Genomic DNA, 27,390 nt, shown 5'->3' with positions numbered 1-27,390 from the left:
CATGGCTTGTATTCTTCAAACAAATTATGACAAATGTAATGAAACTGCCGAAGAAGATGAGCAACAAAATTGCAATCAAAACCTAATGATTATTTATTGTTTAAATCACAAGTTTGATTTTTAACCACCAAAATATTCTTCTCAGCATTGAAATAAACTCTATTATCACAACAAACATTGAAACCAACACTATCTACAATGAACCAAAACCAAGAATAACTGCCAAACTATCTTGTCATTTAAAAATCACCATCCTATGATAGTATACAAATAATGAATGTTTGAGTGCAATGGTAAGAATAATTTCATTAGGTGACAGATGGAATGTTCCATTCCACAAGGCGAAGACAAGTGGAATGGAACATTCCGTCTACCTCATGAAATTATTCTTACCATTGCACTTGCAAACATTCGTTGTTTTATACAATACCTGAATAAATCCTCGTCATCAGAGATGCCCAAAGTGTGACCGTGCAATGCAACTTCCATTTTTGCCATGCGTTGGGACAAATAATTCAATGGCACGTGATCAAAGATGATGGGGATTTCTTCAGGCGTTGTATTATTTATTACATATAACATTCAAACATTTGGGTTAAACTAGATAAATAAACAGCTTCTTTGGCATACTCTTCTATCATATTTAATCTATTTAAAATCAAAGAGTTGTTTTTGAATGAATATATATACACATAGTCCAAGAGGTTAAACAGTTCGTAGGCTGTAAAACCATCAAAGATTAAGATGTACATGTATTTAAAAAAATCTTAAATCACCAAAATCCAGACCAAAAAGAAACCTCCAAAATGACATCAGTAAATATCTGGTTAAATTCTTGAAAATTCATGTAAGGATACATATACTTCTCATTGTACTTTGTAATTGATTTCACATGCCTCTCAAGTCACTACCTCTGGTTTTAATTCCTTTCTGGAGTTATTTGTGTAAAATGTATAATTTCTCATCTAAAGATGCAACTTTTCTTTAAATACGCAGAGGCATTGTGTAAACTGTTGTACAAAGCAGCTGCCCCATGACAGACATTCTGAACAATACAACGTACAATATTCCTGCCATTAATAGGGGCCTCCTGCAAGTGTACTGTGATTTTGTGCTAGAATTGATTTATTGGACAACTGAGGGAAGGGGGAGGGGGGGGGGGGTCCCATGTGTAATTATATATTTGTAATAATTATAAGTTGATTGTATATAAATTGTATTGTCATGTGTATGGCATAGAATAAAATGACAGCCCCGCCTTTCACAAACAATAGTTGCCTATGAAAGTCAATCCATGCTGCATGTAAGTACTTTCTTCACAAAGAAATGGTAATTTTAAATCAAAATTTAACAACGGGTCTCCGCTTTGTACAATCATTCGCGATAAAAAGAGACCAGTCAAAATCTACTTCTACTTGTCGCAATCAGGTACAGAGCTGAAGAAATTGTCATCGGAATTTGCGATTACAACTTCCCAAGACCAATCTTATCGAGCTGCTGGGCTCAGAATTGTGCTGTGCACACAAAAACTGTTAAGCAAAGTCAAAATGCCATGTTGTGTATAACGCTACTGGCCTGTGATACACTGAATTTTTGTCTGAAATTTGTGCTAGACAATATTTGCTGCTTGGCCGTTCCATGAAATTTTGCCATGATAGCTTGACATCTACATGAATACCTGCACACGCAGCATCACATTCAACCTGATCAACACTACTAAAACCGCATCAAATATACACACAATGTATATTATACAATGTACATCAAAACACGAAAATCAAACAAATCTGTATAGATCAAAACAAGACTAAATACTACTGTTTTTAAAGTACATGTAGTGGCAAATTTGTAAAGATCAAATTATAAATTTAGAGCCAAAAGCAATAAGTACTTGCTTTGAGAAACCCTGGTGACACCATTACATATATATGTACATGTATGTTTAATAGCCTTGAAGTGTAACAACGTCACACTTTGTTTACATGTACACTTTCTTATGGAACCTTGGTGGCTCCCATTCCCAACTGACTACCATAGGAAAGCACATGTAAACAACGTGTTGTGTCATTACTTGTCAGGCTATTGTCCCCTGGACAAGGTTGTACTAAAATGTTGTCTAGCCTATGCCTTCAAGTCAAAGGTCAAGTACCATCCCACATACAGAACACTGATGCACTACATTCCCATGTTCCACAATCAGGACCAAGAAGTTGGTAAATTAAAAGTATTATGAACCTGATGATCCATAAGGCAATTTGGGTAATATCGCGCTGCTGTTTCTACGAGACCACTGAGGATCACATGAAAACCAATTAAACAGTATTGACTAGTTTGCACTACGAGCCTGCTGTAAATCAAACATAAAGAGTTACAATGTACAACACTATTTTACTGTAGTTACATTTTTGTATATAATTTGACAGTAGTACAAAACGTCCTCCACTCTAGGTCAAAATATTGGTCACTCCGGTCAGCTTACACTTGGAATGTGTTTTATTGGTCCTTGTCCCTACCAGCTGCATTGATGACTGTAACATAACATGTTCAAGTTGATAGATATCACTTATATCGTTGGCCGTTTTGGACACAATAGGGGGGCGCTTATTGAAGTGGGTACATTTGAATAAATACTAAAGAGTTTACCCACTCTAATAAGCCAGTTCGGTATTTCAAATGCACATGCGCACAATGTTGGTCATCGAACGCTCATCGAAGGCACCTGCATGCACAGGGAGACGGTCGCACGACGCTCGCATGATAATTACGAGCAGAAGGGGCATGCACGTAACATCACGTCAGCGATTGTATTCTGAATCGCCTTTGACCTGGACTACTTCATCAAGACACCGAACTGGCCTTATATCGGTGCTATTCTTGTGTCGGCCATACTTCAAAGAGGCTTTGAAGTATTATTGATGGCTTTAAGATTGTCAAGTTAAAGCACTAATAAGTACTATCTGGATGAATTTAGTTAAAATACAAAGAATGTTCTATCGATTTATGAAGAGGATTCACAATGCTTCTCAGAAAAGGCCCAGGAATTCAGGATTACAGTGAAAGTTAGAAAGGTCGATACACCAGACTCTGACAGAGAAACATACACCCGTGTAACACAGTTGCATTCCAGACTAAATTGGGGAATCGTTTAAAAAGAAATCATCCCTCTACGACTACCGATACTTAACAGTAATTCCAAAAGTCCTTCATGAAATGTCAAGACTGGTGCCTATCTTCCTATATTACCAAAGGAAAGGTTAATTAATTCTGATACGATTGTCTTTCCATTGTTTAATGGTAAAAGCTAAAGTTTTGCCCAACTGCAGCTGCCAAATGGTGCGCATTTTCCCCCAGCGTTTGCAACAAAAGCTTGTAAGCGAAGCAATTTACTGACAAAAAAATATATAGTGAATTTATCACACTGCACATTCCAATTGTCGCACACACAAATAAATGATACATACCAGTATACAAAACTGGCCTCCCTTCACTCGTACTTATCAACATATAAATAGAAACGACCCTATCTGAAGCCTCCGTTTTGTCTATGAATTAACCAGCTACAAATGTCAATTGTTTTTCCTATTAAAAAGACTGCCAAGTGTCTGATATTTACCACTCATTAAGTGGTGGTCATGGAGTGTTTTGAAACTTTGGCTTGTTTGTGGCTTTGGCTCCATCTCTGGCTTCAGAACCATTTAGAATCCTTCAAACATCTGATCTCCTTAACTGCAATACTTGACACTTTGGCATCATATGATATGACTTGATGTTACTGAAACGGACCACCTGAATCACTAATATTGGGTTGTGCCCTACCGATGTAATTTTATACACTCTGTGTTATCCAAGGGCCTGTGAGACAAAAATCACAAGCTTACTGGGACAAAATGACATCAGTGACAGGCAAAACCCACATTGAATGCATCTAATTGATGCATTAAACAATTTGGCTTTATTATTATATATATATATATAGTGACATAACATCTGAAGCCAAACTCTGACTTAATCCGACTTTTTAAAATTCCCCCACAGATATAAAGCCTGTCTAGTTAGTTTTAGTAGATCCTTCTAGTGGCATATTCCAGGACCAGACTAGCAGCGCCTAGCAGAGCAGGTTCCTTCAGCGTGGAGGCTATGATTTCTGCATGAGCAGCCGAGGGCAGTGCTTCCTTCTTGACAATGTTACGCACCGTTTCGATGTAAGCAGGGGCTAGCACTCCACACAGAACAACCCTGGAGGGGTTGAGGATATGAAGAAGATTCACAACCACTGATGCCACCGCCTTAGCACCTGAAAAATTGTTGACAAGAGGTTGGTTAGTTTGGTCGAATTACTTGATAAGCTAAGACATGAGCTTGCCTAAGGTGGGTTTATACTCGGCGCAAATGCGTATGCAAACAGGAGTTAATGATGTCAGGGGCAAGTGGTGTCACGCAAATTTGCAAAGTTGAACACATTTCAGCTCTTGCGTATTGTGTTCATGTGGGCCACTGAAGTGTGCGTGAAATGGTAACTATGGTTGCATCAAGTTGACCTCTGAGTGACTAAAAAACCTTCAGCAGTGTACGGAGTTGAAAAGAGGCCTCTCAATGAAATAGCTGCGCATCTATTTCTCAGTTATGTGCAGAGGAGGTGGACTGGGTGGGTCAATCACCTGAGCGCCCTCCTAGATCCAACAACGCAAATGAGACTAAAGTATCTGTTACACACACAGTCTGTAGTCGTATACTTCCCCAAGACAAATGGCAAGTGTGACAAAGTGTCCTTGCTCACCTCTGTCCATGATATCTTGTGCCTTCTGGTTACCCAGCCTGGCGGCTTCCACAAGGTGCTTGGCTGTTATCTTCTCGTTATTCTCCAGATGGCCTCCCTCAGTCAACAGGTTGCCCTCTATTAAGGAAGCAAATGACAGTCTAGTTTCAAGGTAATAGGGACAGGAAAATGGCACTCTTTGGACCCTAAATTTATTGAATGACCCATGGACACATAGTGTATTCGAATACCAATGGCACAAAGCAGGCACAATTAATTTTATGCAGAATGTGCAAAAACTGCATGAGTGCCAAGCAACAGCTATGCGTTTAAGTCCCTCCCATTTCCTGTTTGTTAACAAGGCTGCTACTCCTATTTAGAATAGGCTCCCTGCCAAACTCTGTCAAATAAAATCCCTTGACAACTTCAAGAGACAGCTGGAATTCCAATTACATGTACTTTGCTAGTTCACTTTAGACTGGGACATGACTCTTGCTCGTTACTATTTGTTTGTTTTATGTATATGCGCCTTGATTGGTTTTCTAGATAGATGCACTATATTAGACACATATAGATTGGCAATGAGGTCACTAGTGCATGTTAATCTACCCCAAGTGACCATGAGAGGGCATTTGTGGTCACTTACAGGTCCAGCAGGGCATAGAGTGCACAAGTGACTGAATAACGCCAGTCAATTTGTTTTTTTTATAACACACCACAATCACGAGAAAAGAAATGTGTTCATAGTTTGAACTGAACTGGTCTAATTCAACCATTACTTGCTTTCAAGTAAGTGCTTTTTATGTTAAACAATTAGTTGCTTTTATACAGATTTCTGTTTGCATGGTGAACGCCTGTACAAAATTTCCTTAGGGTGCTATATCCAGGGAAAGATTGTCCAGTATAGTGCCTGACTGGCAACTATACTCCAGAAATTGCACGCAGACACATATCTACAATGTAGTTCACGCGAAACGCATGTTTTATGCACTAGCCTACATTTAATAGTGAACCCCACGTGACCGTGTTTAGCCAACCAGGATAAAGAATGCGCGAGAGGTGTGTTATAAAAGTCACTTTTTTTCATTTTTGTTGCAGTAATTTTCAGAAATGGATGGATTTGGGGGCTGGTATTTTGTAGCAAATATTGTTACACTGACCCATTTAAAGTTTTGTGTTCATAGATGCTGGAAAAACCAAGAAAATGTGCTGTTCTTGTAGTCTGGTTCCCTGACCCTACTTCAGACGAAATGGAGCAAGTTATAGATGTCGGGGAATTGTCAGGTCAGGGAACCAGACTAGCTGGTTTGCACCCCATTCACGGATGTGTAACCAATTGCGAACAAAATGCGGACAAACTAAATTTGCTGAATTGGGGGCAGTATTTTGAAAAAAGCAAAGATGGTCAGCCAACAATCGTTGGAAATGGAAACAAATATTCCATGTTTCTTGAAAATGACAGCACGGCAGGTGCCATGATTTGTGTATTTCACAATAATCTGGTAGTTTTTATTTTTTTATTTTTGCAAATGTTGTTTACTTCCTTTAAGTGACGGGTTGCTATGCACGGTCTCCATTCTTATTTCAAGTACTGCACTTACCTTCATGGAGCCTCTGTGCTTCTTTCTGCAGGGCTAGTCCTGAGCTGTAAGCCTCAACACAGCCAGTGCCTCCACACTGGCAGGGTGGCCCTTCCAAGGAAACCTTGGTGTGGCCCAGCTCAGCTGCACAGAAGTCTGTGCCGTGGATCAGTCTACCACCGAGAACAATACCTCCGCCAATCCCTAATTGCAAGCATGAAAGCAAATGATATTGATGTAAACAGCGTGGTAGGATAAATACAACTCTCCAATGGTATTCTAATGCATTATTTGGGCCGAATTGGCACTTTTCATTCGCTTTTTGGAAAAGTCGTAATGGATGAACCTTACACGCAAATTATTGAGTCATTGTTCTGAATAGTGAATCAGAATGCAGCAGAGCAGTGCATTTTCAAAAATTTAGTATTTGATTATTCCAACTTCGACTTGAATCAATATTTGAATATTCAATTTTGAAAGACACTGGTCAAGTTACATATGTGCCAGCCTAAACTGGCCACCGATCAATATTTGCGTGCATCTATGCTTGTCAGAAATTAACAACAGTAATATAAAGAGCAGGTATTGATATTTAAAAAGAAGAAATTTGAGCTAATATTATTCCTGGAAGCTCTGAAGCCATGCGCTTTAATGCCTTTCAACAAAAGTGTGGCATTTGACAAACAATAAAACCACACAAGTTATTCATTTTCATCATCTCCTCGAGGCCGCTCATAATTGAAGTGAAAAGATGCCTTGCGCATATTCAGTTGACGATCGAATATTGGAATATACAGGAGTGTAGAAAGTTTGCATTTTGTTTACTACAAGTTGCCAGGCCTGGTGGGTACCAACTCACCAGTTCCCGTTGCTATGGTAACAAAGTCTTCCACTCCTTTCCCGCAGCCAAAGGCGCGAACACCGAGGGCAGCACAGTTGCCGTCGTTATCCACCCAGACTGGCAGATGCAGCATGCTGGATATAGGGGTTCTCAGGTCCACCTCCGACCAACCTTCAGCAAAATGGACATTATGGACATTCATTTTAAGTCAAATCATATTCAAAGTTAGTGATGAAAGCGTTCAATAGCTGAGATGAAAACAAAACTTCACGTTTAGAGTCTTTTTCCAAATAAGCATTTATGGCTCCTTATCTGTTGCAGTGTTTAGGACAGTTGTAACGATCCTTGCAAAGTTAATTTCTGGAACGTTGGAATTTGTGACTCTGATGGTAGCCTATTTCATAAATTCCTAAATAATTGAACTTCCTAGAGCTCATTACAAAGGTGCACAGTAAACAATTAAAAAAAAAATTTTACCAGATTTTTGTGGTGAGAAACAAAACCAAGGCAGATTTTGAGGTTTTCTGTTCATTTTTTAACAGTTCAATTAATGTATTTAGTTGACAAATGAAAACAGAGAACATACAGTAAAAAAAGCTTTGAATGCAAAAGGATAAGGGACGTAGGCATACAATTTTGCACAAGATGTACATTTGTATCTGGAAGAGCGTCCTCTAGTGTCATGTAGTTTCTAGCAGCCCTACCCCCTCCTCACTCCAATATTCAAATTTCCACGGCAGGACAATTTAAGATTTTTGGTCATACACCCATACCCCCTCCTTGCCAACACGGATTAACGCCCCTGCATCCAGTCTCAACTCAAGCCGTGAACTAGGATTGACTTGTGACTGACTGAATTACAGATCCCTGGCAAGGTAATTTGTTTCCTACCTTCTAGAGCTTTAGTGGAGTGCTTGACAACTCCACCTCTGGGATCCACACGTCCACCCGTGCTGATTCCTATCAAGCAAACATTGGCAGTCAGTTTATGCAATGCGCCTTGTCAATGACTATCACTTAGCATTAGGTTGGAACAAATCACAGGTACATGTACAGGTGAAAGGACAATCAAGCATTTGCCTCCAGTTTTCAAATAAACGGTCGACACTCTACCTGTAGATGGCATTTTGTGACCACAGGTGAGGGCTTCACGTACATAGTGCACACACTTCATTTAATCCTGAACACTCACAAACCACACATACCGGTACTGTACGTGGCAATGCATTTAAAAGAATCCTGTCCAACTCTCTGTTTGTAACCATTTACATGTACAATGTACAGTGTTCTTGTGCACTGAGTTCATACATGTACATGTACCAGTGTTGGAGTACCCGTACTCGTTCTCGAGTACAACTCAACCACATGCAAGTACTCGGCCTGTACTCGACTATCACTGTATCAGTACTCGAAAATTATTGGGACTCGGCCCTTACTCGATTCCTTGCACTCAAATTTTGGCACGGACTCGTTGGTTTGGACTCGGTACTCGACTCCAGTACTCGGAGTACAAATCGAGTACATTTTTTTAAAAACATTGATTCTATAGCTCATCCTGGAACACAATGCGAGCGTGGTGGCACGTTGCAGTCCATATTACGGCCATAGATATAGAATAAATAGACTAGATCGGCAGCGTGTGCATACACCCCCATTCACTGTGCCAAAAATGTGCGCCATATTTGTGGTCTCTCGTGGACGCGCACAAAATAACATAAAGTCATGTACCGTATTTGTCCTTCAGCACGTGACCTAGCTCAACGCGTGTGAAACTAGAAATTCTAGAGTATGCCCGCGCTGCGCATATACGTTCCGCTTTCCGTTTCGGTTACAATAATTTTATTTTCTGCAAACTTAAAAATGGTAGTAAATGCAAATGCCAGTTTTAATTCATACGAACTATGGTATTATTTGTACTTTATGAACTTTTAAATATTAAGTTTTCGCGAATAGTGTTGAAAAATGTAGTAATTTTTGCACACAATTATTTGCTTTTATATTTTCAAGGTAGCCCTAACGCAGCCTTGAAATATGACAAGTAAATATTTGAAATCTGAAGCATTTACTCCTTTTTATTCACACGAAACGAAGTAAACGCTTATAGCGTAGCAAAAGCTAAAAGGTAAAAAGTAGGCCCCCTAATTATTGTCAGATTTTAGCATATGGTTTTCAGTAAACATGGTGAAAGTGTTTGCTTAATTTTCATTCACACAGATCCGAGTAAAATGCTATAAAATTGGTAGTAAAAGCAAATGCCATGTTTTATTCATACCAACATTATTAATACTTATAAGGTATCATTACTAATTTATGCACTTTGTTAATATTAATTCGTCACGAGTAACATTAATAAATACAGTAATTTTGCATAGAATTAGTTGCTTTATAATTTCAAGGTTGCCCCAACCCAGCCTTGAGAAATAACAAGTGCATATTTGAAAGCTGAAGCATTTACTCTTTTTAAGTAAAAGATTATTATTTTTTTTTAATTCTTTGTTTCTGGTAATGAAACCAATGATTTCTCAAAAGTGCCCTAGGCATTGTAGCTTGCAAGCCTGAAGAAACCTGTGGAGAGAAGACAATGAGAAGAAATTACAGTTTTAGAGGTTGGAGGAAAACCCCAGAAGAATAGTCTTGGGGAAAACCCATGGAATCAGGTAGGGACTGAAAACCAAATCCACATGTAGACATGTACATGTACAAGTAAGTATTGCTAATCACTATTTAAAACGTCATAAACATAAGGCCAACAAAAAAAATAAGTCGGTCTTTGGTCAGCGTGCGCGTCGATTTTAATCATGCGCATCGATCTTTTTTTTCCCCAAAATGTTCCGCGGTAGCTCCAACAGCGCCCTCTATTTCCGCACCTCCTCAATTTTTTTTTATCAAAGAGCACCAGGGAGAGGGGAAATTGCACCAAGGCAAATGATCGAAAGCACCAAGGCAAATTATGGAGGACACCAATGTACATGAGGACACCAAAAAATCAAAATAGTGCCCACCTTGTCTGTACAATCCAAGCTTGAAAAAAAAAAAAAAAAAAGCAAAAAAAAAAAAAAAAAAGCCGCGTGGCCGCGTCAATTCCGGAACTTTGGTCTGACCAGAGACCGAATATTTTTTGTTGTTGGCCTAACGGACATTCTGATGGATGGAAATATATTGTATATGTACATGTACTAGTCAAGCTGAACAGGAGTGAGCTCAGCCTACAAAAAGGCAGCAAATTGTGTTGTTAAAAGAAATGCAGTGGCTATTTTTTAATTAAGGTACATGTATAGAAACCAAATTTCCAACAAAACACATTCATACAATGTGTTCACTTGTATGCATGCTTTACACGTACTTTTCATAACGAAAGGGTTGGAAAGGTCGTTAGAAGCCAATTCAGTTGCATGAAAACAAACAACTGCCAGCTGCATGCTGACGTGGACATTTAACAAAACGGGATATCATCCATGATCCAACTATCATCTGGTGTAAATGACTAACTATTTCAATGAATGCAAGACAAGCAACTGTTAAGATGATTGCATGCATTATTGATTCGAAAGCCGCCAAATTATTAACAGATGGGCAGTTGCATGAGTTGTTTAGGGCCGACAGTGAGATTTTTATCTTTTTTTCAATTTGAAAATTATGTTCCATGAAATTAAATTTGGTACCATATCAAAAATAGAAATACCTTAGTGTGATAGGTCAGTCAATCCATGGAGTAATGAAATGAATTTAATTACTCCGGTGAAGGTTTCATTGTTGATGGAAAAACCCTAAACTACAGGGAAAAATATTGACTACATGTATATAGATGAAATAACTGACTCATAGTCTACAGATAAAAAAACAGTCCTTCTCAAAGGCATCAATTCACATGCAAAGCATCACATTTCAATGTTTAATAAAATTCTTCAGAGCACCCATCACAGCACAACTACCCAACAAAAAAGTCTACAAATTCGCATTCACGTTTGCTTTTGCTCCGAGTATGAATGGACCTTTAACTCTTTTGTATATCTGGAAGGATAAGTTGTGTCCTTGTTTCTTAGATCCTATCAAAATCAATCAATAAATGCAGAAACACATTCCGAGTATCTTAGATTGGCAAGACTCACCTACTCCAAGGACTCGACAGTTGAGTGATATGGCCTTCTGTGCCAGATTCATCAACATTTCCAACAGTTTGGACATGCGCTCCTCATTAGTTTTGGGGGTTGGGTTCGATGTCTGAACAAGTATATCCCCCTGGTGAGAATATATTGAAGGTTATTGTTCAATTGTCTCAAAATTTGACAAATGAAAGAATGTCCTTGTATTTCTAATGTGTCGTAAATAAATTTTACATATTGTCACCTTGCAGATTTAAGCCAGGATAACAAACTAAAATGTGTTTTTAATGGGCCTACCAGTAACTTTGAGAAATTACAATGTATGCACAGGTATACATACCCACAGTGTCTCATGCAAATATTATCAACTAATTTTTATTGCAAGATCAGCCAACGCAACACATCCACTTTGGTCCCCTCATTTTTTTTTTTTTTTACAATTCTCGCAAAACAGTGTGCTTAACAACCAGTAGGGTTATACACATTTCTTAAGGGGAATGGGTCTCCAAGAGGATTTCACAAAATAGATGGATTTTACTCAAAAACTAGGATTTTCCAAGGTATACTTATCTGTTGCAAATTAAAGTATTTTATCATTGTTTATGTAAGGGATGTTTGGTTGGAATCTCAATCCAGGAAAGTAATTCTGGTTAAAATAGGCGCTTTTTGAAAATAGCTTTCAACCCTCTCATCCTTATTAGCCAAGTTGGAATCATGTCTTCAAGAGTCATGACACGTCATCATTATCGTCATCATTATCGTCATCATTATTGCAAGGCAATCACTAGTCATCCAGTCTCAAGTCAAGTCACGAGCTATGTAACATGAATTGTAAAAAAAATGACATTCATTTATCACTGTTCATCCTCTGTCACTGGTGACATGACTTATCAATTGACTAGTGACTGACTTGTGACCAAGTGGATTAAAACTACATGTAAGTAAGATTTGAGGCTTTGCATGGTGGAGATACTAAATAATGAAAGGTTTGCGGAAACACCATGTGCGAATAATTTCTCAACTAAGAGAATGGTTCTGAAAAGAACCAGAGGTATAAACTCGACGTTCCGGTCAGTATGCTCTGACCGTCTTCAGGAGCTCTGACCACTCTCCTGAAGACGGTCAGAGCATACTGACCGGAACGTCGAGTTTATACCTCTGGTTCTTTTCAGAACCATTCTCTTATTTGAGAAATTATTCGCACATGGTGTTTCCGCAAACCTTTCATTATTTAAAACTACCTGTGTCTGGGGAAAAATTGCCCAACAGATCCAACCAAAGGCATAGCCAATAAAAAAAATCTGCCACATTTTGCACTTGTTTTTCAATTTCAGTGCCTGAACATCTGTTCTTTCAACAAACAGACGTCACTGAAATATGGATTGCTTTTTTTATGGAAATCCAGACAGGCCGGAAACACCTGTTGCAAATATGAATGCCGAGGGGCGATAAATACGAAATACGAGAGTAGGACGGGTAGTGGTAGTAATGCTATGTTATACATGCTATAGGGAGAATACTTGCATGTGTCTGTTATTGATTATTCAAACTTTTTGCTGAGGCCTTATGTTTTTTTGGTGTTTACGCAACAAGTGAACGAGTATTCATAAATGCATATCCTGTGCAAACCCTATGGGCTGCAAACTTTACTATTTCAACGAGAAAATGAAACTCACATTCCTCAGTCGAGCTCATGTTGAAATCCCCCTCCCCCCCAAAAAAAAGGGGATAAAAAAATCATGAAAAAAACAAACTTCTTTCCCAAAGCGTGTGGTGTTTATGATTGACTCAATAGATAATTAATGGACAACGAAAAATGTACAAATAAAATATTTCCGGAGGGGAACTTGCATTAAAGTGCTTTTAAAGCTTTTGTCAACTAAATAGGTTTATAAGTCATGCTTGACACTTTACATGATAACCTGGTAGACAAACTACATTAATACATGGTCAAATTTTTATATTGGATTCCATGTAAAACGAAATGGAAAATGTGTAACCACGTTTATATGTTTTTCCTTTAAATGTTTGAATGTGTTAATATTCAAACCACATTGTCAACTCACGTGGTTCTCGATGAGTGCAACGCGTAGTTGCGTGCCGCCGAGATCCACAGCCAGGGCGCTCTGTCTCTCCAAGATGTGGTCGATGTCCCGGTGGTGGCTCGGTCGCATTGGAGGGAAAACAAATTGCTTCTGCGTCTCTCCTGTGATGTCCAGGGACTTGAGGAACTTCATGATGCGAGGAATGGCGTGACCGTCGCCATAGATGTATGAACTGCAACGGATAAAATTGTTTAAGTAAGAAATGCTAGTTGCTAAAAGTGATTGCACCCCCTTTTTAAATACTTTTAGGTTCTCGTATTCATTTGGCTTTGAAGGAGGGTCTACATGTAGTCCTGAACAGTAAAAATACATGGTTGTTCCGTAATTTCCATGCTTAGAACTCCCTTTAAATTTGACAACTGGTTTGAGTCTACACTTAATTTCATGGCATAAAATCATGGTGACTTTAAGTTCACACCAAGATCCTTGGGCACTGCTCCTATAAAATCATGCCTTTGTCGACTTGTTTATGTTTTGTTTGTCCAGACTTACGGAGGGTACTGCTTTTGGTACTGGATCTCCAGTGCCTGTTTGATCTTCTCTGTTGTGTCTGCCTCTCTGCAGTGCAGCACATTTTCCCCTGTGGTTACACAAAATGAGAACAAACATGTTCAGACTGATGTGTTTCTTATAGCGCTTTTTACCAACAGTCTCAAAAAGCACTTCACAATAATTACATGCACCTCTGTTCATCAGGTCGTAAGCATTTTTCTGCAGCAGCTCGAAATCAGCGCATGTGTTCCTACCCTCAGTTACCCATTTACCAGTATATTCCTGGGTAGAGAGCAACAAAGGTACCGGTAGTAAAATGTCTTGCCTAAGAACACAGGCGCCATGCTCCCCATCAGGGTTCGAACAAATGTCATGTACATGTATGTACATACTACAAAACAAATTGCATGAGTGGAACACTGCACCCCTTGGACCATGACGCTTGTAATTGTTTATTAAAACGCCTGCCCACAGCACATGGATCAGGCTCACAAAAACACTCAAGTTTCAAGAGTTGGCAGTTCAAGAAGTGATGGTCACTTTTACACAAGGATCTCCTCAACCATGACAAAGAGAGATATGGCAGACACTTGAAAGCCATTGCCACCATAGTACATTTGTGTGCATTCAGATGAAAACTGGCCAAGCGTACTTTGCATCATACATGTACACATGTGAACTGGAGGGCGTGCTCTCGTGAGTGTTGATACAGTGCCATATAGGCTACTCTTTCCTCATGAGGTTTAAATTAAACATGGGGATCGCCCAAATTTTTCTTGAGAATCAAAATCGCGAGCATGCAAGCTTGGCCGACAGACCACTCCGTGATGGAAGATAGCCAGGAATTACTTTTTCTAGTCACCCAGCCGCAGGAAAATCTAGATGTGGGGGAGGGGAGGCCTGGATACCATGTGACCAATGGTTGCATCTCCGAAGTGGACAATATTAAATTTGTTTTGTTCATAATATTGGTTACAGCGTGAGGAGGGTAATACAATGTACCGGTACTACTGGTAGTGGTTGTGAGTTGCTGATCTCTTCATTTCCCCCAAAACATTTTCTTTTTCTTTCTTCTTCCTTTTTTTTCCTTTTTAATTTTTTTTTTTGCTTTTCCTTCACCTTCCCTTTCGCGATGCCCATGAGTTCAAAGAGTGTACAAAGCAAGTTGATCCATCTTCGTAACAGTCAGTCCATTGTACAGATAAACTTCTGTAAATCCAACAACACTTGCCTACTGATTCTGTAGGTCTGTGTATTTTACAATAAAAAAAATGTTGTACAAATACCCATACCCAAATATTGACAAACCTTTATGAGATTTTTTAAGATGATATCCTGTGTAGTTTTAAAATTACAGTGAACTTTCAATACAAATTGTTTAGGAAAATATTACTGAATCCAGTTTGCAAATTGAATCCAAAAAGGAAAGAAAGAAAAAGAAGACATATGATATAGGGGTGACCAACATTTGTAAAATACTGCTGCTTGTGCCTTAGATGACATTACTATTTTCCTCATGAATATGGAAGAGAACATGAGCCTAACAACTGAATAGCGCTGATGAACCCTTACAAATAACAATACAAAGACTGCATATTTAAAGGATTTCACTTAACTGTTTTATGTGACCCTTTTCACAAATCGGCAGGCTCTGCCATCATAGTACTGTATTAAACAGGTAAATGACTAGTCAATGAAGCAAGGTCCCCCCCCCCCCCCCCCCCCCCGGGCACTCCATGATATTTACCAGTTTCACGTCCGGTTTGTCGCGAGCCCAGATTGATCACTGGGGTTCCAAAGGCCCCAGCCTCCCTGATTCCAGCACTGCTGTTCCCAATCATGCAGCCAGCATTGGCCACCAGGATCAGAAACTCATCAAAGGGTATATGCTTGGCCGTCTTGAAGCTGGGGTGGTGCTCGATGCCTTTCTGGCGCATAATGCGAGTCATTTCTTTGCTGCCTGTTAACGGTAAGACAGACAAATGCAGCAATAGAAAGACATTTATTATAGAAAGTACTAATGCGTGGCATGTATCTCTGCCAATAAAGCAAGACCTTCAAAAAGGGTTATGGCAACAGATTACTCAACATGAACAAGTTATTTACAAACAATGTACATATTAAATTTACATCTGAAAACAAAACTTCTTCCCCTTGCAATTCAGGAGACAGCATGTAAACAGGTTGACAATTTAACATCGTTTCAAGAAGTGTAAAATGGTAAAACTATTTTAGAGTCATTCCTTATACTTGCAAATAATGACTTGCCTGCATCTATATTGGGGAACAGTACAATGACTTTCTTGCCAAATTCCAACAGGGCATCAAGCATCAGACCAAACATCTTCAAGGATTTACTGATATTAGTTGTGACCGGATGTTGCAGAGCAACGAGGTAATCGTGTGGTTGTACGTCCTTGGGCAGCCATTTCTCAAGCACGGCCGTGCAGTTGGTGGTGTCCGTGTTCAAGAGTTTGTCGTAGGAGGTACAGCCGGCCAGCAAGATGGCGTTGTTGTCCTCGCACATGGCTAGGAGTCGGCTGTGAGCCCGCTCCGTGCAGCAGACATGGTAGTGTGCCAGCTTGGTGATGGAGTGTCGAATCATGTCATCAATGGTTCCGCTGATCTCACCACCTTCCACATGCACGATGCGAATGTTCATCAAGGCAGCGGAGGCAGCAAGGGATAAGGCATCAAAACGGTCACCGTGTACAATTAAGACGTGAGGTTCAAGACGTAGCAGGACGTCAGGGAGTTTGACCATGGCCAGGCCGATGGACTCTACCATTGCTGCTTCGTCTTCACCACGGACGATGGTATGTAGACGGCTGTCAATATCAATACCATCCTGCTCTATGTAGCGGTATGTAGATCTGAAAATAAATGTAAATATATATATAATTAAAAGTAAGTTCAACACAACAACCTATGTTACTTAAACCCTCTTTTAAGTTCAACTATCCAGAGGCAAAAAATGCTTGAGTATACTGCTTAAATAATAAGGGGATAAAATGTGTGCTTGGTCGGTTTTAAACACTATGTTTAAGACCGGTTGGAGTCTGGATGCTGATAATTGTACCCAAGCTGAAGATGTATTGTGAATTTAGGACTATGAAATACTGACTCACTGGTAGCATTCCCAAATATGAAGTCCAGCCCCTCCCCTTTTTCAATGAGTCAGGGGTGCATCAATGGCCACTCGCTTTTGCCCCCCCCCCCATGAAAATCAATCAATTGACTGTTTTCAACAGTTCAGAGCTCCAAGCCTACGTAAAGTAGGATTGACTGGCTGTGACTGTAAATTTAAAGTACTTTTGATAAAGCTGTGATTTGACTGTAGGTGATTGATAAGATAGCTGTGCCACCAGTTGCCTGCTAATATTGTCTGTTAAATGAGTTTGACTAGTCAGAGCGCTTGCTTGAAATGTGATCTGACTATTTGTACCTAGCCTGTGTATTTGTAAAAGACATGGCAGGGGAAGTGGATATAGGTTTTGAGTGTCTGTGACTGCTTAAACAGTAGGAGGGTTAAACATTTACAGCTCCCAAGTGTTTTAAAAGGCCCAGGGTTAGTGGTCATTCAGTCAGTCCTCTAAACAATACCAAATCATCGTGGGCAGCATTCTGTGCAGCACCTACATGTAACTCAACTTTTTATTGGCATGACTGTGAGCTGAATGGGATGTTCCGGTGAAATTGGATTTACAAAAATGTATAACTGTTATTCGGTTTGAAAAAGTTAGAGTATCTGGATTTTGAAATCTCCAGTTACGGACATGCTGGGTCTGCCAGTAACACCAGCAACATCATTCCACTCATTCTAGCTCTTGCCTGTATGCTGTTCTTCCATGAGCCCATTTAGCCAGAATACAGAATGTCACAATGAATTTCATATACCCCTAAAAACAACCTGAAATACCCCAAAAAATTAACAACCGTCAACTCACCCATAGTCATCGATGAGATGACATCCAAGGACAATGACAGACAAGTCAATGTCTTCATCAGCCTTGGCAGCCAGCATGATGGGTGCCAACTTGGAGTAGTCTGCTCGGTTACAGGTAGCGATGCACAGACGCATCCTGGGCTGCTGGGGCGTGGCCACATCGTTTTCCATGCCTACAATGTGGGCTCGCTTAGCTGCGGGTTCTTCCATCTTGATATCCTTTAGGGCATGCTAAATATTACACATTCAAAAGATGACAATCAAATCCACATCAAGGGTCATGCTGTACTTGTTCATAAACACCACAAAAAGAAGGTCCACACTCATTGGAGGGGTCATAATTTTAAATCTGATCGTCTTATGGTGACGTCATTTATAAAGACCTTTGGGGAATGTTGTTACCGTAGCTACATTTTGATACCCTGTTTGCTACCAAAGACATTATCATCCAACACTGACAACAGTTCATGAGTTCAATTTCCATTGTTTGTGTCATATTGAGCATGCGTGCTTTAGCTTAAACATGACGTCACCAATTGAAAAGGACCAGTGCGTTTGCTGCCACCAACATCCAAAAGTCTCCCACTGGCAGGCCACCCCGTGCTCATTTCAATGAAATTACCATACGTGTACATGTTATACAATGAACATTCCGAAGTCCTTTCGATGTGTATCCAAAAACTCTGGGTTGATCATGTGGAAATCACTTTGACCCTGTTCATATACCTGAATCCAACCTGTATGTTAATTTATGAGAGGCAGGATTTTGGCACAAGGTGATTTTAAAAAATGTATACCACATGCATACATGTACATTTGTACAGGTCCGAATACATGTTCAAGACAAAAAACATTTGAAGTCAACATGGGGTATTCACACTTAACACAAGGGGTTAAAAGTTAGAAACTGTTCTAAAACTACGTTTTAAGAACCACTGCAATCCATTACACTGTGCAGTATTAATTAACCGAATAGATGCTTTAAAATCTTGTTAATAAAACGGGGAAAAAGGTACCAGTACATGCATAAACTGTGCATACACTCTCTGATTGTGAACTGTAACCGTGAAATGAACTTACAGCCATTTTTTTTTATTCTGCACAAACTGAACAAGAGCTTTCAAGTGATACATTTTAGATTTATATTAATTTGCGCATTTCACAATAGGCCTATTACAGTTCACCACCAAGAGTTTGCCACAGAGAGTTCATATTTCCCAGTGCATTGTGGGAGATGGCCGACAAATTTGCAGCGCGGTACATTTGAAATTGTTAATTTTTCCGGTTAAAGTAGTTCCGTAACCGTAGTATTTGTGCATTTACATATGTTTGCCCTTTTCTTTTCTTTTTACCAATATGGTGTTTTTTTGTGAGGCGGCAGAATGCTATGCCCCAATCTATAACAAATTAGCTCAAGTTGTCTACTGACACTCATTCAAATGGGCTGTATATTGTCGACCGTAAACTTGAAAAAGGGACTCTCCATGGCAAACCCTTGGTGGCACACTGCATTCTGAATCGCCCAAATTGAGTTCACTAATTTATACTTTTAAGTTGAGCAATTGTGCAACAGAAATGGAGGCTTTGTATCTTGGTGTTTTTGTTTTTTTTGAAATTGTTATCTATACAATACATGAGTAAAACGATTTTCACTTGAATACACTGTAGATATTTGATGGATAAAGACAATTGGAGAAAGTAGAGGAAGAATTATGGGCTCACGTCACCTAAAAAAAAAATTGCCTCTTTATATTTTATATTTTGTTTTGTCAAACTGTACTGCAAAATGGCAATTTTGTTTTGTCAAACTGTACTGCAAAATGGCAATTTGTGACACTATGATTCTAATACAGTATGAATATATTTTATGTGCATATTAGTTTTGGTAAAAAAGTATGTCCAGTGTTAAAAATAGTTCAGATTACAAACCTTGTTTTTAATTTCTTCCTACATATACCGGTATGTACATGTACCAGTACTTGGCCATGTGTCTTTCTACCCATTGATGACATCATTACATTTCGGATGTCCTCAACAGTCCTAAAGTTATGAATGAGAAGCAACTACACAGACTTCAGTTAGAAAATAGAAATTATCCTCAAAAATGTTTTCTCAAACACTTGCTCTTTGCACGTTATTTTCTGGTCATTCAGCTGGACATACCAAACTGCTGACGGGCCAAATTTTTTTAGTAACTGAGGTCGCTGTAGTGATTCCATTTACTAGGTGAAAACCTAAAAAAAATCCAGTTTATTGAAGCAATTTACTAAATAAATAAAAAAGATTGTATAAACTTGTGATTGTTCAGCCGTTACAGCGTTTAAAGTTACCAGGCTCAATAACCGTTTTGATTCCCGTGTGTATCCGGTTCGTAAGTTTGACGTCATTTCAATTTAAACCATACCCACTACACACGGAGTAGCATTGCAATTCATTGTAACCATTGGAACCAGAAGTAGTACAAAGTGGCGAGTTTTGCCAATGGACGCTTGTGTAATCAGTGGTGGGTGTGTGCGCGTGTATGACGCAGTCACCGGATGTCATAAGAAATAGTTCTGCTTCCGATAACCCTACCTACTCTATTTTGACAGCCCCTACCCTAATTTTTTTGTGGGGGGGGGGGGTGAAATGAGGGGGGAAAATTGAAAACCATCAATTACTACCTTTTACCCTTGACTACTACACCCAGACACCTCCATATGAACATGTTTTATACACAAAAAATTGCCCCCCCCCCCCCCCCCCCCCCCCCCCAAATTTCCCTAACTACATTGTACATGTACCTACCGGTACCCTATTTTCAAATGCCATGTAATCGGAAGCCATACTATTTTTGTTGTTGGCCAAAGACAGTGCTTTTACAGCACCCTCAGATAATTCCTAAGGATGCAAACACCAATCAGCGAAGACTCCCAATATAGAGTGATTTGGAGGGTGCTTATTTTCTTACCAGACCTTAGCATTCCTTGCACTGATAAATGATGTTCATGCAGTTAATACGGGACATTTTCATTTGAGAGAATATTTCAGTGTTTGGGGGATTTGGAGGTCTTCGAGGGTGTGGTGGTTAAAGTTAATGTTACGTTAAAGGAAAAGGACAATAAGTTGTACCTGTACATGTTAGTAAACCCGGCTGCTATTTTTAAACTTATGACAATCCTTTTATTTGAAATATTATCACAAGTGCATCCATTTTTGAATCAAGGAGTTAATACATTGTAAAATAAGATTAGGGTGACTTTTCCATGCGTGATAGTAAATGTGTCCGTATAGTGTTAAGTTATTATAGGAATCAAAACTGCAAGTTACTGCAATCACGGTTCATAAGGCTCTACAGGCCATGCTTCATGCAACTGGGGGCGGATCCAGGAAATCAAAAACGTGGAGAGAAATTGGTTCTTCCCTCCCCCTAATGCAAAATGCACAGCAAAAACTCAGGAAAATAAGGACAATTTATAGTTAGACTTTTGCACACAGTTGTTTTCAAAAATTAAAATGGGTTTTTGTTATTCAACTCCTGGATCCGCCATGTGTATGCATGCCAACCAATGCTCACTTGTCCTCGCTGTGGGCTTTATCCTACCTGCGTTTGTCTCTGAGAAGGGCAAGATTTGATCTTTAAGTTGTCAGCAAACTGCAAAGAATGCAACAATGCCATATTCATATTTATAAGGACATTAAATGTCTTTGGAAATGATCGGGTAGGAAATAATGTCACTTTTCAGCAAAGAGAAAAACAAGGGTTTTTTTCAGGAGGGGGTTGCAAGATTTAGTTTTGCACTCTTTTTGAAAATTTGTTTCATTAACTCTAACTCCCTAGGCCTTTTTGCTAGGATGTAGCCTCAATCCTGCAAAATCCTCCAATTGGCCTCATGGAAAATAGCATAGCCTCAATCCTGCAAATTCCTCCATTATTTCTTGAATATGGTTCGTGGAGGGGTGACCACTGCCTGAATCCTGCAAAATCCTGCAGCAGTGACTGTCAATATGTTGAGGCTTGGCAAGTGATATCCTGGAGCAGTATGGAGGATTTCAAGCACAATCCAGGCCTATATTTATGCATGGCTGAGCAAAAACAACACAAGGTCCGGCCCAAGACCTTGACAAATTAAAGGGCATTCTACGAAATCAGTAACGCACTTTTGCCATGTAACCTCAATCCTCCAAGTTCCTCCACTTTGGTGAAGAGGATTTTGAAGGATTCAGGGCGGTTAGGGTTAACTGAATTCGTCTGGGCTTCTCTGTACCCTCAAGCTGTTCTGTGTAAATAAAAGTAAAAAATAATGTTCTAAACATATGTACACGTAATAGTAACAAGTCAAATTACAGGTAATCATTATCCTTGGGGACAATACTTTAATTTCATATTACATGTACCCTTTTTCTATCGAAAATTGAATTCTCTGTTTAACATTGTTATCTACATACATATGTACAGAAACACTAACTGCTTTATTGTGATGACTTTGGGAATGCGCACGTACACTTTTCAAAACAAATCTGGACTAAAATATCTGACAATAGTGACTACATGTATAGAGAGGTACAATGATCATCTGTGCGTGAACTGCTAAAATGATTCTGTTGTGGCTACCATCTCACAGTTGACAATACACCCCATCAATGGTTATTGTTGTCAGAAGCTGCAAGAGCAAATATCAACGCACGCAGCATACATGATTGTACGGTATGCACAGGTACAGCAGTACAGGTACAAAGTATGCGTGTACAGGTGTGTATGTGTGCACGCCCTTAACTCCCGTATTGATACAAACACTATTTTCTTAGATACATATACAATGTACATAGTTTGCTAGGATGAACCATGGATGAACAGAGAGTAATCAGATGACATAGACAAGTCAACTTAAGTCTATTTTTAAATGTGGTATACATGTACATGTAATACATTAATCACCTCTAATTCTAAATGTAAACATTATGCAAACACATGCACATACATTGTACATGTACATTAGGATATGTGTACATTGTGTACAGGTGTAAAGTGGTATTTAATAAATTACATTGTATATTGTATGAAGATGTGTAAAATGTTGATACATGTGTACATGTATTGTCAATTGGTCTAGCATTGTAGTAATGATGCTGGCTGTACATGTGTAAAGTACAAAAGGCTACTGTATTGATTGACATACTTATTTACATGTATCCTAGATAAATAATTCATAAAATGCACAGACCTACTTTTGTGTATATAAAAGACCTGAATCATTCAGTGGCCCTGACTTCACATACACATGTAGTGTAGGCTTCCAGTATTGTCTGATACATCTTGGTTATGAAGATTTTAAAATCGTTCTTTATTACTTACAATACATGTACGTGCTAGTAATGATAATTTACTGGCCTTTTTTTTTTAATAGCTTAACAAAAGATGAACATGTACATGTAGCTGCAGTCTTACCTGCTTGGACTACTTTAACTTCTGATTTTCTTTCATTTCTAAAATTTTCTAATTAACAATGTAATTTACATGACTTGCAAGCAGATAATAAACCGGATGTCAGAGAGATCTCAGTTTGATATCAGAACTGAACACCTGAAAAAAGGGGAAAAAACATTCATTTATAATTCTGATCTGATGAAGCATTTATTTCCATGGGTCGGCAGGCACTTGTTGAACACAGTGCATTGTACAGCCTACGCAAATTTCAAAAAAAAAATTCCATATAAACTACATACCATATATTGACACGCCCTGATATTCTGTCCTTTGATTTCCCACCACTATACAAAATCAGAGTTGCAGGAGGTCAACATTGTTATTTTCTCCCTTCTCAGATCAAGGCCAGTGGGTGAACAACAGAACCGTAAATGTGTAGGTCACCCTTTTTACCCTTGTAGTTGTAGCCAAACAAACCAGAAATTCTTTTGTCCAAAATCTACCCACTGGACAAGGTGACCCTGGCTATTTGGCGAAGTGTAAACCATAGAATAGAGAGAACAATCGTGCAAATCACACTTTAGAGAAGCACGTGTATACGTACATGTACGCCTACAGGTATTTTAGGTGTACATGTATACATGTATGCGTATCACTTCAATTAAGTCTTACACAGTTCTTGATGAGTATGCCCGTGTGAAAAAAGGTGAAGACATTACCTTCTACCGCATTTCCCATTAAATTCTACAGATGTAAAAATAGCGTAAAAGTAATCTGCACTGAATAATAATACAGCGAAATTGTTGCGCACACAAGTCTTCACTGAAATTAAAACAAACTGTGCACTACATGTATGGTCATGATGGTACATGTACTTAAAATATTGCAACTATAGTCTCACTTGAGGTATATATGTACTATAGTTGTTGCAAAAATCAAACATCACCAGCAACAACAGTAGCCAAGGCTGCAGTAAAAGTAAAGTCAATATGGGAAGGTATGTACATGTACAACACTCACTACTGAAACCAGGTGTTAGTTACACCCTTCAAAAATTGTATTGTGTTGATTTCTGTACCCCAGGGAACGATACTGTCCAGGGTGTGGTGACAAAAATTGCGGGTTCTTCATGGATGAATGAGCTTCAACTCAACAACTTTCTCTGGGAACCATACAGGGTGGGGAGGGTATTTGTACAGTTTGTTGGGTTGTACCGTATGTTTTTCTGCTTTTCTTTTTGTTCTGAAGATGATCCAGAATGTCCAAAGTTTTCCCAAAATTAAAGAACTTAGATATAGGCCTACCGGTACGTGCTCAAATTAAAAGATCGTCCTACTCCAAAAAATCTACATACTGTATACTGTATGAATCTGTATGCCAAACGTAATTCAAGCTTCACATGTCACGCATGAACACATTTTTCAACATTTCCGATTGCCAGGTTGTCTAGCACACAACTGCGTAGCACTGTAAATTACGCTTGGCTGGTTTTAAACACTAATTAAGAGGGGTTGGGAGTCTGGACAATGACTATGCCCAAGCCCGCTAAGCAAGTCTTATTAAATTGCTAATGTGTGACCATTCCCAAATCATTTAGGACTATTCAAAGAAGTATTAAACACGTTAAATGACAAGGTGCCCAATTGATACTCCAGACTGAATTTCTTTTAATTAAATATCACATTAAAACAAAAATCTGCTTAAAAACCCTGATCATATTGATATCGTTTTGATGAAGTGACGAATCTGCCAACACAGCAGCAACACCGTGTTTTGAGAAAATGGCATTTCAAGTTGGTCAATTTTTCAAATGGCATTTTCGTATATATATTTCTCCTCGAAATTGAAACATCTATTCAGTATTGCGACAGCCCAGTAGTTAAAGGGACATCACGGCCTGGAATGCCCCATCCAATTGGGTTTAAAAAAAAAGTGTTTTTAACAAAATGATTTGTGTTATTCTTGCGAAAACCATGTGAGAACAAATTTCGGGGGTCACAAAATTTGTCCCGGAAAAATCGAGCTGTTAATGCTACATGTACATGTACATGTACCGGTACCGGTAGTTGTGAATCCAGCCATACTAGTAGTTCGCATTCTGCAGACATGTACATGAAAGAAACAACATTTGTGTATTGGTGCTGTGTGTATTACATGTTACACAAAATGTATCACACACACAACATGAGCGATACATTGATACACAACTTGAAATATTATGTATGCCACAAAAGGTCCGTCGGGCACGATGTAAACAACCTGTGTTTTTCGTCTTTCCTCGAGAACGGTAAGACATCATGGACATTAGGTTTGTTTCCTTTCAACCAGACCTTTTTAATAGTAAAGAAAACAATCCAAAACATGTTATTCCCCCTTAAAATTAAATAGCCATATCTTGTCTCCGATACATGTAGCATGCACACGTCAAGTCCATTAAGAGCAGCTGCAAGTGTTGGGACACAGATTCATGGCCCTTGTGCATAGCATGCACTATAGATTTCAACATGTTCAGTGTTTTTGCTACATCAAAATGAAAATTGTAGAGGCTGGAACAAGTGTAAAAGGCTAGTTTACAAATCAATGAGACAAAGTGATGAATACACTAGGGGACATTATAAAATGTAAGAGTATCAAAAAATCCTCAAATTGCTTTAAAAATATGCACACCCGACGACTGTTTGTTGGCCAACTTCGGCTGCTGTCGGTAGCCGTGATACGAGTGACACAAGCCTCATACTACATGTAGTTAGTGCAAACACAGTCGTCGGGTGTGCGCTTCAGCACCAGTTGGCAAGTTTGACTGGTGCGCGCACACGAATTTTGTTTGTACACAAACCAATTACCACTCTGGCCAGCCAACCAGACTTGATCGGCTGTCAGTACAATGCCTCCTCTTTTTCACTGCAATTGTAGGCTGAATCTTCATCATGGATTATTATTTTCTTCAACTTGGACCAGTGTAGTTGTTATACCTGACAAGGTTTGGGCATGGTTTGGGTGAGTCCAAAGGGGAATTAGTGATAGTGTGTCACTGGGACAAATTGGCACATTTTATTATCATTTTTGAATCCAATTTCTAGAGATATGCTAAAATTGCTAGTCCGTGCTGAAAACTTCCTCCAGCCCTATTAAAGTATTACAACAACCCAATGATAAAATATAGGGCTGAGGTAACTCCAGCTATCTCACTCCCTGCAAAATGTTGCTAGGGGAGTGAGGCAAGAAAATATTTCCTGAAATAAGATTTTTTTTAATACTAGTTTGAAGAATATCGTCAGACCCCCTAAAGCTACGTGGTCCTATTTCTATGCACTCGCATTCATTTTGTGTGTGACAACGCGCATGCGTTGCAAGCGTTACCTGCACAGACATGACAGATTATGGAGGGTCGAGGATACCAATTCTGGCAGTGATGTTTTCTTCAATCATACATCATCTCAATAAAGCATAAGGTCAGTCACGGCAAAAACGTTGACAAGACATGAATCTGGGACGGAGAAACATTCTCTCCAGCCCCTATACATGTAGCTACACAAATGTAGCAGAACGCCTTGTCAATGTCATGCTTGTTGTAAGGCTGTACTGCATGCACTGCATCACTTAATTTTTTTGATTGTTTGTTATGTGCCCATAAAATCATTTGGTTGTATTTCATGGTAATGAAACTAATTCAAGTTTATTATTTGATCATTCTTACGTCGTGGGGATCCTTTTTGGGTCTACCACTAGTAGTAGTACTAGCAGGCCTACCACTGCCGACACCGTTCTTCGTTGGACCACCGAACACTGGCATGTCTTGCCTCCTCGGAACCGTTACTTTCGCCTTCGCCGGTATTGTCTACTGACCGTACTGCTACGCTGGACGTGTGTGTGCTCCCGTACCGTACCACCACGACAACCACAAGTCCACAGTCTATTTATTTGGATGCGGGAAATTTGACTTGTCTAAAACGTGCGACAGGCGGTCAATGATGGACCCAGTTCTGTGTAGTTTGATAAGGCACAGTGGCCATTCAAAAAAGTGTCACTGGGTTATATTCCATTGTAAACGGACATGAGATGACCGACGTCACGTACAAAATATCCGTGTTCATTCGTTTTACGTCGTCCCGCCCGCGCCGATCGATAAAGAAGTAACACGCCTTCGCTACATGCCCGAC

The 27,390-nt window shown here is 39.3% G+C and overlaps 1 protein-coding gene across 2 annotated transcripts; it reads right to left on the bottom strand.

Moving 5' to 3' along the window:
• Positions 1 to 541: 541 nt before the first annotated feature.
• On the bottom strand, positions 542 to 27,390 carry LOC119739580 (bifunctional UDP-N-acetylglucosamine 2-epimerase/N-acetylmannosamine kinase-like). Of its 2 annotated transcripts, XM_038214560.1 has the most exons (13): positions 26,928 to 27,389; positions 21,407 to 21,457; positions 17,825 to 18,054; positions 16,146 to 16,750; positions 15,625 to 15,837; positions 13,878 to 13,965; positions 13,347 to 13,557; positions 11,287 to 11,416; positions 8,069 to 8,137; positions 7,196 to 7,348; positions 6,358 to 6,540; positions 4,778 to 4,894; positions 542 to 4,294 (listed from the first exon to the last, which is right to left on the bottom strand). In XM_038214560.1, exons 1-13 carry the CDS (start codon positions 27,021 to 27,023, stop codon positions 4,059 to 4,061), a joined length of 2,382 nt encoding a protein of 793 aa, XP_038070488.1. In that variant the 5' UTR covers positions 27,024 to 27,389; the 3' UTR covers positions 542 to 4,058. The 2 variants fall into 2 exon arrangements, with proteins under 2 accessions (XP_038070488.1, XP_038070489.1); XM_038214561.1 differs by lacking the exon at positions 21,407 to 21,457 and having other exon boundaries at positions 26,928 to 27,390.

This window comes from Patiria miniata, unplaced genomic scaffold (genome assembly GCF_015706575.1).
Source record: "Patiria miniata isolate m_02_andy unplaced genomic scaffold, ASM1570657v1 HiC_scaffold_4, whole genome shotgun sequence".
In the NCBI taxonomy this organism is placed as follows: Eukaryota; Metazoa; Echinodermata; class Asteroidea; order Valvatida; family Asterinidae; genus Patiria; species Patiria miniata.
This window is presented reverse-complemented; position numbering and strand designations above follow the sequence as displayed.